The sequence below is a fragment of the Colletotrichum tamarilloi genome, assembly GCF_030869305.1.
Source record: "Colletotrichum tamarilloi strain Tom-12 chromosome Unknown Scaffold_58.1, whole genome shotgun sequence".
NCBI classification, from domain to species: domain Eukaryota; kingdom Fungi; phylum Ascomycota; class Sordariomycetes; order Glomerellales; family Glomerellaceae; genus Colletotrichum; species Colletotrichum tamarilloi.
In genome coordinates, this window is record NW_026849440.1 from 40,525 (window position 1) to 54,181 (window position 13,657).

At 53.4% G+C, this 13,657-nt stretch overlaps 6 protein-coding genes across 6 annotated transcripts; 2 read left to right on the top strand and 4 right to left on the bottom strand.

Moving 5' to 3' along the window:
• Nucleotides 1-232: 232 nt before the first annotated feature.
• On the bottom strand, nt 233-457 carry CTAM01_11138 (uncharacterized protein; the record flags this gene model as incomplete). Its single annotated transcript, XM_060527150.1, has 1 exon — nt 233-457. One exon carries the CDS (start codon nt 455-457, stop codon nt 233-235), a length of 225 nt encoding a protein of 74 aa, XP_060378161.1.
• A 112-nt stretch (nt 458-569) lies between these two features.
• On the bottom strand, nt 570-1,304 carry CTAM01_11139 (uncharacterized protein; the record flags this gene model as incomplete). The annotated part of the gene is made up of 1 exon (XM_060527151.1): nt 570-1,304. One exon carries the CDS (start codon nt 1,302-1,304, stop codon nt 570-572), a length of 735 nt encoding a protein of 244 aa, XP_060378162.1.
• A 2,021-nt stretch (nt 1,305-3,325) lies between these two features.
• CTAM01_11140 (SPFH domain/Band 7 family protein) lies at nt 3,326-4,555 on the bottom strand (the record flags this gene model as incomplete). The annotated part of the gene is made up of 2 exons (XM_060527152.1): nt 3,326-4,085; nt 4,143-4,555. 2 exons carry the CDS (start codon nt 4,553-4,555, stop codon nt 3,326-3,328), a joined length of 1,173 nt encoding a protein of 390 aa, XP_060378163.1.
• Nucleotides 4,556-5,425: 870 nt separating this feature from the next.
• CTAM01_11141 (ubiquitin-conjugating enzyme) lies at nt 5,426-6,077 on the bottom strand (the record flags this gene model as incomplete). The annotated part of the gene is made up of 4 exons (XM_060527153.1): nt 5,426-5,486; nt 5,561-5,766; nt 5,841-5,920; nt 6,005-6,077. 4 exons carry the CDS (start codon nt 6,075-6,077, stop codon nt 5,426-5,428), a joined length of 420 nt encoding a protein of 139 aa, XP_060378164.1.
• A 681-nt stretch (nt 6,078-6,758) lies between these two features.
• CTAM01_11142 (endosomal peripheral membrane protein) lies at nt 6,759-12,244 on the top strand (the record flags this gene model as incomplete). Its single annotated transcript, XM_060527154.1, has 6 exons — nt 6,759-6,836; nt 6,893-6,959; nt 7,023-7,403; nt 7,454-7,542; nt 7,592-10,093; nt 10,142-12,244. 6 exons carry the CDS (start codon nt 6,759-6,761, stop codon nt 12,242-12,244), a joined length of 5,220 nt encoding a protein of 1,739 aa, XP_060378165.1.
• Nucleotides 12,245-12,923: 679 nt separating this feature from the next.
• Nucleotides 12,924-13,537, top strand: CTAM01_11143 (uncharacterized protein; the record flags this gene model as incomplete). The annotated part of the gene is made up of 2 exons (XM_060527155.1): nt 12,924-13,146; nt 13,188-13,537. Coding segments are annotated over 2 exons (573 nt in total), but the record flags the coding sequence as incomplete, so codon positions are not given.
• Nucleotides 13,538-13,657: the final 120 nt, after the last annotated feature.

Genomic DNA, 13,657 nt, shown 5'->3' on the forward strand with positions numbered 1-13,657 from the left:
AGATGCATGTGCCCATCTCTGCGAGAGGAAGTAGGACGTGAAAAGCAAAGAAGGTTGAGATAACCGCCCCATGTGCCTTCAAGGCCCCCAAAAGCTCAAACCCTTGCCGGGTTGATCATCGGAGCTCGGTTCACCACTTGCGCAAGCCGCTTATTGAAAGCATTTCTTGTTCAAATCCTTCTCCTCCTCCTTCTCCGACCCGCTTCGCGAAGCCGGAGACGGTATCCTAATGTTACAACAACTCTTCCTGGGCGGTGGACCTGACAAGCAGACGACCTTGTATCTGCCAGAACCAGCCCTCCTCGCTCATCATGAACCCTGATCCGGCCGCCTCCGTCGGTCGATGTCCCGTACGGTAACGATGGCCAAAAACTCCACCGACAAAGGCCTGGGTGAGAGAGTCCGAGTCGGGTATGCCCCCTCCCCTTTCCCACGGCCCATTGCCAAACATGTTCATTGCTGCCCGTCCCCGGTTGCTTCGGCCGCGTTGTCGAAGTTTCGTAAACCCTACCACGGCAAATCCCTCCCAAAGTTTGAGCGGGCCGCGCCCGCCAAACCTCAAAGTCCCATCATGCAGAGCTGACATCTCGAAACAGGCTAACAGCTGAGAAGAAAGGCGCCAGCATGCGGTGCTGTGCCGCACCGAGGCTGCAGGCAAACTGCACCATGAGGTTGTTCGGTAACGCTCTAGTCAGCTTGGTGAGGTCAGCGAAGGTGCAGAAGCCGAATTTGCCAGAGGTCTCAAACCCGCCTGTATGTATCCGTAGAATAGATACGCCATGATCCATCGTTCTTCGCAGCCCCCACTGGCACGAGACCGCACTCGTGAATTCGGTCGCGGGAGATCTCGCCGATGCTGATACGACGTCGCCCGCTTTCCGGCATGACCCCCTCACCCTTTGCCTTTCGCCCCCCGGGGGCTTCCACTCAAACCTCGAAGAGAAAAGCCAAGAACAGCAGCCTAAAGCGAGTTGGAGAGGGCAAGGCCCGCACGACCCGGCGGCCGGTGGACGGCCCTTCTTTGCCCACTCGCTTGCATCTTGTGAAGATCGAGCTTGCAGAAAACTCTGAGCGTCGTGCTGGATAGGACCCGCCGCCGGTGTTCCAGTTGGCGGGGTAGAGACTATCGTGAGGGAGGAAAAAAAGTCTTTCGCGGGGTAAGGGTTGGCCGTGCGAGGGGCGACTTTTCGACTGCCGATGTTGAAGGGCGTTTTCTTCTTTTTGCTCCTTCCTTTCTTCTTTTGATACGGAGGATTCGGTGTTTGTCCGGCTATATTGGATATGCGGTTTGCGTCCTGCACCATGCAAGGTCGTTCTCTCGCTTCTTGTTGGCGGGTATCATATCAAAGGAGATATGCGTGTCCGTCTCCAACGAGGTCCGCTGTGCGTGTCTTTGCCTCTTCGATATGCGATTGCGTGATTCCGCTTGTTTCTTTTTGGTTCCTTCAGAGGGAAGAGGCGCAGATGCGTTGCTACCTCTTCGCTCGCCTTTCAACCTTCTTCATATTGTGTAAGTCTTTACTACATCAACAATACAAGTGGATCCATGCCCAACTTACTACAACTCTGATGGTAAGAATATGGGTGTGACTTGCTACGCAGACGAAGTATTACGGCAGCTTGCTCCAAAGCTTGATCAAATGCTTTGCGAAGCCTCTCACCATTTCCGCAGAGTGTCTTCTACACTGAGCATAATTCTATATAACAGACGTATGCGCTCACAACTCAATGCATTCATAATTCGCCCTTTCACCATGGAGGGAGCCCATTTATGTATAGCACACGTATAAAATGAGCCCTTATGCTACCACAAGCGTGCTCTTGGTACGGCTTCGAAGCTGTGATAGAAGTGAGATGGGTGGCAGCTCCAAATTATCTCATGAGCACTGGTACGCGTCCATCCGATGCAAGTACTTGCTGATAGAACTGTGTCTATCTTAAAGGAAGATGATGCGAGGGCCCATAAGAGTCTACAATCGAACCTGAAAAGGCTGAGATGCAACCTTCCTATTAGGACATCGATAGTTGCTTGTATACTGCTACGAACAGCATCTTGCTCCCGAAGTACTTGGCTGCACAGAATTACAGGTGTCATTTTCGCACATATACAGCCGGGCATATAGAGAGATTCAGTACTTCATTAGAACTTGACGTCATCAGGCTCACTACTCTGTTCGACTGTCAGATTCAATACCTGTACTTCTTCAACTATGATATTGCACTATGCTTGATCCTTATACTTAAGGCCGGTTCGATTTCCTACCCGACTTTCTTCTGAGGTCTCGAATGGTTAGAGGAGTGTCAACCCACTGCAACATTGCATCCGAGGACTGTACACCGTACACTGATAATATATTTAAGATCAACATCAAAGTCATACTACTACGGAAAGCATGTGAATTGTCGGTAGCGGCTTAAAAAGGTGAAGCACGTTGGAGCTCAACTGGTTCAGTCGGAGAACAACTTGCAACGTCCCGTACGGCGGGATAGGGAGACAGCTCAGGCTTGCGCAATTTATGGCGTTGATGGATTGTGGGTTTATAACCTGCTGAAGCCATGGAACTATCATTTCTCACGACGTTGACCTCCGAGCGATGGCCAGGAATACTTAGCACACGTTGAGTGTAATGTCAGTGGTATCAGTTGTTTTTTCGAAGTAACTGATCTGTTCAGACGGTCCATGATTCAAGGCCGTATTTGAAGTATTTCCTCTATTCCTAGGTTGCAACGTTTCCAGCCACCACGAAGTACCTTATTAAAAGAGGTCAGCCAAGGTCTGAACACGTTCACCCTTTTTAATATCATGTTGAAAAGGGAAAGAAAAAAAAAGAGTTCACCACGGATGTGGCTATATCTCTTGGTGCTCATGCTGGGAATCGAACTCAGAGCCTGTCGTCGAGTAAGGCTATGGGCGAATATATTGATTGTTGATCTCGAACCATTCCACCACCCAACCAGTTTGACCTGACCCGTCGACCTAGACGGGCGCCTGCTGGCTGGTGACGGGAATATACTTGTAGTGGTAGACAAAGGCTTCCTACGTATCCAGGCGACAGAATATGCTGTAACGGCAGCAAGGACGGCACTCGCAGCCTCTCGGTACGTGGACTTCAGGCTTAATATATAACGTGTTCCTTTCACGTAGAAAAGAATACTTCAATGGGAGATTTGATCAAGTCAATTTTAACCTATGATATGCATGGGCATTTTCCTCGCCCGTCTTTTGATTGAGTGGGTAGTACTAGTACATAATGTGACACCCGGCGAGTCTCCTATCTTGTGTGTGTCTGTCCATCAACGCCGGCTCCGTACTCTCTCCAAGTAATCATTTCTGTCCCGCCGCCTGGTCGAAGCTCTCAAGCACCGAATCCTTCAGCTGCTTGGGTTCCCCGGACGCTCCCTCGCCAGACTCCTCCGCCGATTCGTTGCCGACCAGCTGCTTCGCCATCGTCCTGGCCTGTGCCTGTCCAACCTTGCCGTACACGCTCAGGCCGGTGGCAATCATGCTCGAGATGTCTCCCACGTTTCCGGGGACTACGACAGCCGTGCTCTCCTTGGCCAGCTTGCCAAACGCGTCAACGTACTTCTCGGCAACGGACAAGCTGATGGCGCCTTGTGCCGCATCCTCGCCATCGGCAATGCTCTTGGAGACGGCCTCGATACCAGCGGCGGTAGCCTTGGCCTTCATGAGGATGGCCTCGGCCTCACCAGACGCCCTGTTAATCTGCTCGGCGCGCAAGGCCTCGGACGCCAGAATGACGCTCTGCTTCTTACCCTCGGCGATGTTGATGGCCGACTGCCTCTGACCCTCAGAGTCGAGGATCTCGGCGCGCTTCGAGCGCTCGGCGGTGACCTGGCGGTGCATGGCTTCGACGACGCCGGCGGGGGCGTGGATGTCTCGGATCTCGTAACGGAGGCAGGTGACGCCCCAGGCCTGGGCGGCTTCGTTGATGGCGGCGGTGATGTTTGTGTTGAGGGCGGCGCGCTCCTTGAGGACGTGGTCGAGGGTCAGCTGGCCGATTTCGGATCGCATCGTGGTTTGCGCCAGCTGGGAGATGGCGTATTCGGCATCTTCGACTCCGTAGCTTGGGGTATACTGTTAGAATTCTACTACGATACCGTCGAGGGGTGTGTTGACAAACCTGGCCTTGTAGGCGTCAAAGACGCGGGTGTAGAGGACGCCATCGAGTTCGAGGGTGACGTTGTCGGCGGTAATGGCGCTTTGACTGGGGATCTCGAGTGCATTTTCCTTGAGTGACTTGACGTAGGAGATGCGGTCGATAAAGGGGACGAGAATGGCCAGACCGGGTTCGAGGATGCGGTTGAACTTTCCCATGCGCTCAACGATCCATGCCGTCTGTTGCGGAACGAAGCGGATGACGGTGTTGGCGGGGAGGGACGACCTCTGGAAGTAGGAGGGCGGGATACTGGAGCTGGAGCCGAATGCTGATGGAAGCAGGCTCTTTGTGGTGGTCTGGAAGCCGCGCGACTGGGACTGGACGAGAGCCCGTCTCAGCGGCGCGGAGAGTGCGGCTTTTGTTACCGCCGAAGCCATGTCTGTTGCTGCTGCGGCATTGACGTAGATCGAGAAGATGCGTGGATCAAATCGAGGTTGCGAGCTCCAGAACAGCTCTCTCGCGGGTCATCATCAACTAAGGCCAAAGAGGATCTGTGGGTCTCCGTCGTTTGACCGGGGCAAAAAAAGTCCATGGATGACGGAAGTTGCAGCTGCCTCTGCCTACCGATAATTAGCCGACGGCCTCGGCCGAGGCCCACCGGGCTCTGATGCTCCCATTCCGTGGTGCTATGCCATGGGCATCCAGGATCCAGGACAGGACATCCTAGACATGGACGAGGTCTTGCATTGTCAGCTTGGAGACCAGACGGCACATCTGTTCGCAACGAATATGAAGCCCGCATACTCTGATTTTTTGCATTGGATCACAACCCTATTGATGTTGGCTAGTCATGAAACTTGGATCTCAAAACATTCAGCATCATGGCAGTCCCTAAGATGATCAGTCATTGCATCCATTACCACCTTACCGGATCAAAACTTGATACGACACCCAGTCTGAGTCCTCATCTGAAAGACTGCGATTGGTCTCAGAGGATAACAAGCCAGTATAGAATCAGCAGAGGGAGCCTGGAGAGTGGCGCCCAGTATAGATCTGAGTCTCGTACCCGCAGAGGTGCATGCTGTTGATGGTGTCCTCTTCCGTCTCACTCTGTCCAGAGCCTCAAAGCACAAAGACACATTGCCTTCCTTCACAGCACAGCATAATGAGCAGAGAGGACTTTGGGTGTGAAGAAAGTCATAATCATTGAGCCATACTACCCATGCCATGTGTACCGATAATCAGCCCGACCTACCCAGCCAAACCCTCTTTCGCGAATCGTGGAGAATCATGCACATAGGCCACTACTAGTATGTAGAACCTTCGGGAGGCTGGGGGATCTTCTTGTTCGCAGGAGCCGCCATGTACCTGGGAAAATGAACGTTAGCCTTGCCTGAATAGCAGCACTTCAGCGTGCACCCAGATCTACCTCCCCAACGTACCTTCTAAGCTCAATGAGAATGGTCTCCATGGTGTTGTCTCTCTTCCAGTTGGCCAGGCAAGGAAGCTGTCTGGGGTCGACGACGCCATTGCGGGAGTTGACGCAGGGCAGGTTGACCTGGCTCACAAATTGTATCGTGGGAGGCTCGTCAGGGTAGTTGGGACCACAGTGCATCTTGAGGGAGTAGATTCTGTTCTCGTGGACGCTCTACAAAGACAAAGGACCGGTCAGTGAAGCGCAACACCTCGATGGGGGTTGGTGAGCACAAAGGAGGTACTAACGTGAGGGGGTCCGAGAATGGTTCCGTTCCAGTCGGACATCAAGAGGTCCTCGGCATCGTTCAGACCGTAGGAGCAGGCCTCTACAATGAAAAGAGTCAGTCAGGACTGCGAGATGCGCGGGGCAGATTGCTTGGTGTTGCATCAGAGGGGAGGGGCTCTAGTACCTGCTCCGAGACCCTTCTCGCCCTTCTCAAGCTCCTCAAGGAGGCGGAAATTGCGTGGAACCTTTGCGCCCATGTTGAGTCGTGTGTGGGTATCGCGAGGCTTGGGTTCGGTGTGGTTGTGAAAGGGCGACTGGTAGATACCGCAATGTAGATGTTCAAAGTTGGAGGGGTTACGAAGTGGGAGGAAGGCCGACGGGGGACTGCAATGCGGCCCGGATCTTAGTTCCTTACCTAAACGTGAGGTAGGCACCTGGGTTACCTGATGGACCCAGTGGCGGGTCGCAGTGGGAACCTCACAGAAGGGACCACCAGTGTAATCAAGTGGGCTTGTGCCTGAAGGCGCTGGAGAGACGGCGCAAGTGTCACTGTCTTAGCCAGAAGCTATGCTAGCCGAGCCCAAAGGCAGCGCGGGGCAGTAAAGGCGGTGAACCACTTTGGGCATTTCTGCCGATCAAGCGGTGTGGATACCTTTATGCGAGATGCCTTAGTCATCATTCAAGGTGGACAGCTCACCTCAATCGGGAGCTGTGGATGAGCTGCCAGGCGCAGAGAGCAGTTGCAGCTGTCCAAACGGGAGCTCCCTACCTTACCTTGCCCTGTGCATCCCCATCAACTCGAAATCAACTCGACAATCTTCGACAGGACACGGTCTTGTAACACTTCACAGTCTGTTTTAGTTGCGTGTGTTTCTTCAGTTCACTGAGTTCCGTCCCAAGATCGATGATGGACTGCCCGAGAGGCCACCTGTGACACAATGACGACCCAGCTCCTGGCCACGGAGCTAACCAACCTCATCCAAGAGAGCAAACGGAAACACAATGACCTCCGACAGGTGTGCACTTGATTCTCCGAATAACTAAGACTCGATGCTAATCATGTACGGATAAGGCTGCTGAAAAGTCCCTCGAGGAACTCAAAGCGCTTAGAGGAGCTAATGAAGCTCAAGCTGCCAACGGTGTGTATCCCCCCCTGTCGATCCCCTCCTAGCTATGGATCCATGACTGACCTCTCGATACAGAGCTTGCCCAGAGACCCAACTTTGTGAATCCCTTCATCATCGCATGTGGCACCAAGAATGCAAAGTTTACTGGAATCGCCATTGTATGCCTCCAGAGGCTCATCGTCGCCCGTGCTCTTCCCAGGGGGAAGTTGAACCAGGTCCTCGAAGCTCTAAGAGAGGCAACCTCGGCTGGTCTCGACGTTCAACTCAAAATCCTCCAGGCTTTGCCGTCATTATTGCAAAACTATGCCACTGATCTCAAAGGCGACCTTCTCATCACCGCTTTGAACATCTGCTTCATACTGCAGTCCAGCAAAAATGCTATCGTCAACAACACCTCTGCGGCAACCTTACAACAGCTCGTCGTGTCTGTGTTTGACAAGGTCGTTGCCGAAGACAGTCAGTCTTGGGTCTTTCTGCCACCAAGTATATCTGCTGACCGTGCATAGAAACGGCTTCCAGTGGCCCTCCCGCTGGCGAGGCGCCGTCCGGTGAGGGCACAGTTGAGCTGCGCGCTGCGGCGCTGGATGCGTACAGGGTAAGCCGCGTCTGCCTACTTCTAAGTTCCGTCACTTACATCTGCTTAGATATTCAACGACTTATGCCTCATGACGGAAAACCAGCGCCCCGAGTACCTGAGATTCTCCGGTCTGCCACAAACATTCGGACTGGAACTGATAGAGTCGGTTCTTACCAACCACGCCGCCGTCTTTTCTACCCACAAAGAACAAGCACACATCCTACAGATTCAGGTCATGCCATTCATCACTAGCGCGCTGAAAGGAAAGCCAAACTTTGCTACGTCCGTCAGGCTGGTTCGGATTCTGTACACCCTCCTACGACGCCATATCAACATTCTCCCAACCGAAAGCGGAGATGCACTTGATATCCTGACGCATCTACTGGACCAGGACACGGCGACATGGAAGAGAGCACTGTGTTTAGAAGTGTTCCGAGGTATCTTCTCAGAGCACGCCTTGATCAGACGGATCTTCGTCAACTACGATGCCAAAGAAGGCGAGAAGGATGTCCTCAAACACTTGACCGCCACCTTTGTGCGGCTTAGCACCGAGAAACCGTCTGTTATTGGTCTTGGACACCAATCAACAATCCCGGTTATGAACCCTTATGCTAGCATCGCATCATCAACCGATCAAGCCATGCTCGAGGCCAGCGGCGTCACGGGTATTATCAGCGGCTCCGTCAGCGCAGACGGCTCCAATGTGGGCATTAGCACGCAGTGGAGTAGCGTCCGGGTCCCTTGCATCGACCAGCTCGACAAGACCGAGGCACCATCTATTCCGGATTCTTACATCTACAGCTTGACTTTGTCTTGCATAGGATCGCTCTCTGAAGGCCTTGCCAAGTTCATCCTTCCCCTCACCGTCCCGGGGGATAACCGCAATCGCAAGAAGAGCGGGAAGCAGGAAGTTGGCCGTGACTCACCGGCACCTGCACAAGATGATACAGACGGGTCACGAGCTGCGTTGGAACGAGCAGCATCATTCAAGAAGAACCCCGTCCCGCTCAACCCTCTTGCTTTGGAGGATCATCCTATGCACAAAGAAGTCAAAATTTGCGCCGCCATCATTGAGGAATGCTGGCCTGCCATCCTTGCTACCTGTTCTACGTTCCTCTATGCTGCTATGGACTCTGAATACTACCACAGTCTGGTGAGGGCATTCCAAAAGTTTGCGCATGTCGCCGGCTTGCTTCAGCTTTCTACCCCAAGAGACGCATTCTTGACGACGCTGGGCAAGGCGGCAGTGCCACCGAATGTGTTCACGGCATGCCTGAATGCTGGGCCAGCTCGACCAACAACACCCACACCGACCACAGAAGCGCCCAACAGCATTCTGAGCAACGCACGAGGACTACTAAGCGTCGATAGTCTTGTCACCCAAGCCTCGCCCGTCGCTGACAGAGGTCGACAGCAAGGCCTTGAGGGAAGCCAGATGACGCTCAATACTCGTAATCTACTATGTCTGCGAGCGCTCCTTAACCTTGGCATTGCTCTTGGTCCGACTCTTGGTTCTTCATGGCGTATCATCCTGGAAACCTTGCAGCAGGCCGATTTCGTACTGTTCTCCACCAGTAAGACCCCTGGCCGAACGCCACTCGCAACGAAGGGAACAGACCAGCATGCAGAGGGCGAGGCAAATGCACTACTCTCCAACTTTAGCAGTGAAGTCCGCGCTGTTGAGACGGCAGCATCTCGTCTGATCGAAAGCACTATTGACTTTCCCAATGATGCCTTTGCACAAGTCGTTGAGGCGGTATGCGACCTCTTGGAAAGAGCAAAAGATGACAAGGCGAAGACAGAGACTGCAGCGCAACCAAAGTCGCCCACATCAGGAGGCATGAAGCCGTCGCAAGCTGGCCAACACCGTCGTGTTCTAAGTGTCTCTACAGCAGCCGCCGCGGGACCGAATCAGGAAGACCACTTCGCTCTGGCCAAGCTGGGTGATATTGCTACAATCAATATCGATCGCTTGCTATCTTACTCTCCAGACATATCGGGATGGACCCCTCTGACTTCTGAATTGATCCATATCATCAATGCGTCTTCAATGAACGCTTCCGTAAGGCTGCGAGCGGCAGAAATTCTCGTCAGACTGGCTCTTGATGCAGCCAACATTGCGGCCACAATGGAGCGTGAGCAATGCGGTCAAGTTCAATTGCTTCTCCTCGAGGCTCTCCGCGATGCACTCTTGCCTCTGCAGCAAGAAGATAGGGAGGTCACCGTCGCCAGTCATAGCACCGACGTCGAAATCCACAAGGTTATCCTAGAAGGACTGAAGAACCTGCTTGAAAACTGTGGCGAGACACTCGTTAGCGGATGGGAGATTGCTTTTGAGATTATCGGCTCCATCTTCATCAACAAAAAGTTCGCCCTTGGAGAACGTCGGGGCTCCCAGACGAACGTTCTCATGACCAGATCAGCGAAGCTTGTCCGGTCTTCTTTCAATTCTCTTCAACTCATCTGCTCCGACTTCCTAGCGTCTTTGCCGAATTCCTGCTTTCTCATCCTTGTCGATACCCTTTACAAATTTTGCTCACAAGATGACGACCTCAATATTGCATTAACGGTACGTTGCAAAGCGTCAAGCCCTTTGGACCAAGCTAACATTTTGTAGACTGTCACGTTTTTCTGGGTCCTGTCAGATTTCCTTTCCGGCAAGACTGAGACCCTTCCTGTCACGGCCGACCTGATGCAGGGCTCAAGTATATCTGATCTGGCAGCCTTGGCTGCAAATTCGGAACACATCGCCTCAGACGCCGCTCTTTGGATGCTGTTGCTGTTAAGACTCACGACCGTGACAGCCGATGAACGACTCGAGCTACGCAATAGCGCCATTCAGACCTTGTTGAGAATCTTTGACGCGTATGGCGATAAGTTGAGCCCAGAGGCATGGTCCACCTGCGTCAAGTCTGTGGTTTTCAAGCTTCTTTCATCGATAGAGGAAGAACTCAAGGCCGCCGCAACCGACAGTACCACCCTGCAAGACCGCAAAGAGTGGCACGAGACAGCATCCGTTGTCTTGACCGGTATTTCCGAGCTCCTTACGACCTACATGGAGGCACTATCCATGCATTCCTCATTTAATGCCCTGTGGCAAGAGCTTCTTGGTCACTTTGCTACTCTACTCGATTTTAAGGTGCTCACAATCAACACGGCCACGTACAAAGCACTCGGCAAGGTCATCAAGCTCGACTACGATCCCGGCAGACCCATTTTTGACACAAACACTGTCAACGCGGCATGGGAGCTGTGGTCTCGGGGTACGCCCGTCTCTCTAGATGAAGAGGACGGCAAGAAGGCAGACAACCAAAATTGCTTGATTGCCTACGTTGCGGCTTTCCACGATGTGTACCAACTCGTCCAGCAAGACCTTACAGTTGATCGTGTCCGCCAAATGTTGACCCTCTTCCGCGAAGCCCTGCAACAAGCCACAGTCGGAGCCTACGTGAACGACATTGAGTATGTCACGCCGCTGCAGAATCAAGTCATGGAAGCCATCAAGATGGTGCGAACAGACCTCGCTGGCGTGCCCTCAGCCATGATCTCCCAGGTGGCGGAGTTCGTCCGCCTAGCCTTCAGCGACGAAGCCCTCAAGGCGCAGAGCGCAACGCAGCGGAGAACATATGTGGCCATGTCGAAAGCCAGCATGTCCATCCTGCAAACTCTTATCCTTCGCAACGCATCCGACGTAGATATTTACGCTAGCGAGGCTTTCTCCTCAGCCCTCTCGGCGCTCTCCAAGCCCGTTGTCCTCAAATATGGCTTCCCCATTGTCACCAAGTCAGCCCAGCCATGGCGTCTCGCGACCAACTCGATTCTCGCCATCTTGGAAGCCACACTGCCTCAGGTCAGCGCCCTCGAAATCCCCCGCTCGACACTCCAGGACATGTGGCAGATGATTATCGGAATCGCCGACGGTATTGTAAGCGCAGACACCAACGCTGCGCCCTCATCAGCAGACCTCTCGGACGACGAATCCTTTGACATTGCATCATTCCACAAACTTCGCGAACTCATCATCCCATCCCTAGGAGCCGAGGCGATTCCAGACAAGACACGCAAAGCCTACGCCGAAATCCTCTTCCGGACCTCTATCATCCACGACCCCTCGCCGACCGAGTCCTCCCTCCTCTTCGGCTCCAGCAGCGACGGCGCCAACGGCCTCACAGCACTCTACAAAAAACGCACCGGTCGCACCGTGGACCCGCTCCCGACCCGCCGCGACCGTATGGCCTACGTTTGCGTCGACGAGCTCTTCTCTCTTGTCTCAACATACGACGTTGAGAGCCTGCGTATTGTCGTGCAACCGCCAACACCCGCGTTCCCCCCTCCGCGCTCCGCGACCTCGCACCTCTCGGAGGCGCCGCAGGCCCTGCACATCCGCATCGCGCGTACCGTCGCGCCCTTTCTCATCCTCCGCGCAGCGCTGACCGTTCGGGCGTACATTGCCGACCAGCCCCTGCGAGGCCGCATGCCGCAGCCGCTTTCGCAGCGAAAGGAGCTGCTGCGCGTGCTCCGGCAGCTGGTCGATTTGACGTCCGAGTCGGATGCCATCCCCAGCACGCCCAACGTCGATAGTGAGGGAAGGAAGCATCTGCTGCGGCTGTATCCCCTCCTCGTCAGCGCTGTGCAGGTAGCGGGCTCTTCTGGAGACGAGGCGGTGTTGAAGCTCTGCGTGGAGGCTCTCGAGGTTGTTGGCGGTGAGCTAGGGGTTTAAAGGCATCATCCGTGAACAGCTGCTCTGTTTCCAATGTATCATTACCTACTTTACCTATTAGACAGGCATGACTAGCACGTTGTAGATGTTATTGTACCAGGGGATATTACTGGAATTCTGTGCTTTAGCGGTTCATAGAGCATTATTATCACTCGTCCTTTCAGTGCCAATAATGCAGTTCAATATTACCATCGTCTTTTCTTCGGTACGCCACGCGCCATCGGCCTGTGGTTCAAGGATAACATCGTCACAAACATCGTAAAAACAACCGAAGAAAAAGGTCCGTAGTCATCGTACGGCATAATGGCATACAAGAGGTAAGTCACGCCCCTGACAAGCGTATCGTTGCCAGAGGTTACACGAATGCTGGGCACAAGTGCAGGCTGCCAGTCAAGCGAACCAAGGACAAGAGGAATAAGCAAAAAAAAACACAAACAATGAAATGAGGAACACCTCCTCCGGCGCCCCTTACCAACGCATCTCATCCCAGTCTCCGAAGCATGTCAGACCATCACACTCGCTTATCAGATTTCCTAAGGCAGCCGACACTTGAGTTCCTCCATCTTCAAGCGACACGGGTAGACTAAATTCTACTACATTTATTCAACAATTCCGGCTGAGAAAGGTCAGAAATGAGAACTTCAAGATGTTCTCAAGCCTTTGACAAAGACAATTCAATGCATGGATTCATTCACCGCTCCCTAGGCTGCATCTCTACTACACACACCACAATCTCAACCCAAGAGGGACAAAAGGAAGCAAACGAAAGTCAGACCCCCAAAAGCCATATTTTCAAAACCGCATAAGCATCCCATGCCGTCGGCTCCTCCCCCGCATACGAGGGGGCCGAATCCTACCGGTTCCACGGCCCGTCCTCTCTCCCCACCCCCTCATTCCCACTCCTGAGGTCTCCCTCCGTCTTTACATACCTATCTACCTCCAACGCCAAGTAAACGACGCCTGCAGGACAAAGAACAACCCCCTGCTTTTTCTCTCCCAAAGAGATTCCCACCAATTCCCCTCTCGTATCCAGAGACCTCGTGCTATGTGGATATGTGGATGCCGGCACTAGCGCTTTCTCAACCTCTATTAAGAAATCCGGGGGGGAATATAGGGTTTAGTCTCCCGAGGGACGGAGGAGGACCCGGCCAAGACCGTAGCAAAAGCTTGAGGGGGAATTGGCTTTTTCCAGGCGTTGGCAATCCGCCACGGAAAGAGAGGAAATTACAGTTGCTGATGGCTTCAGATTACCGCAGAGACTCCACGGGGGAGTGCACTACGGGTCGTGTATAGCCTACTTGTAACTAACGAGAGTAATTGACAAGGCACCACTCGGCAAGCCACCTTCCATCCATAGCAGGACATGAGCGTGTCTTGTGTCGCGATGCCTCTGGTATCATGAACAACCCCAAA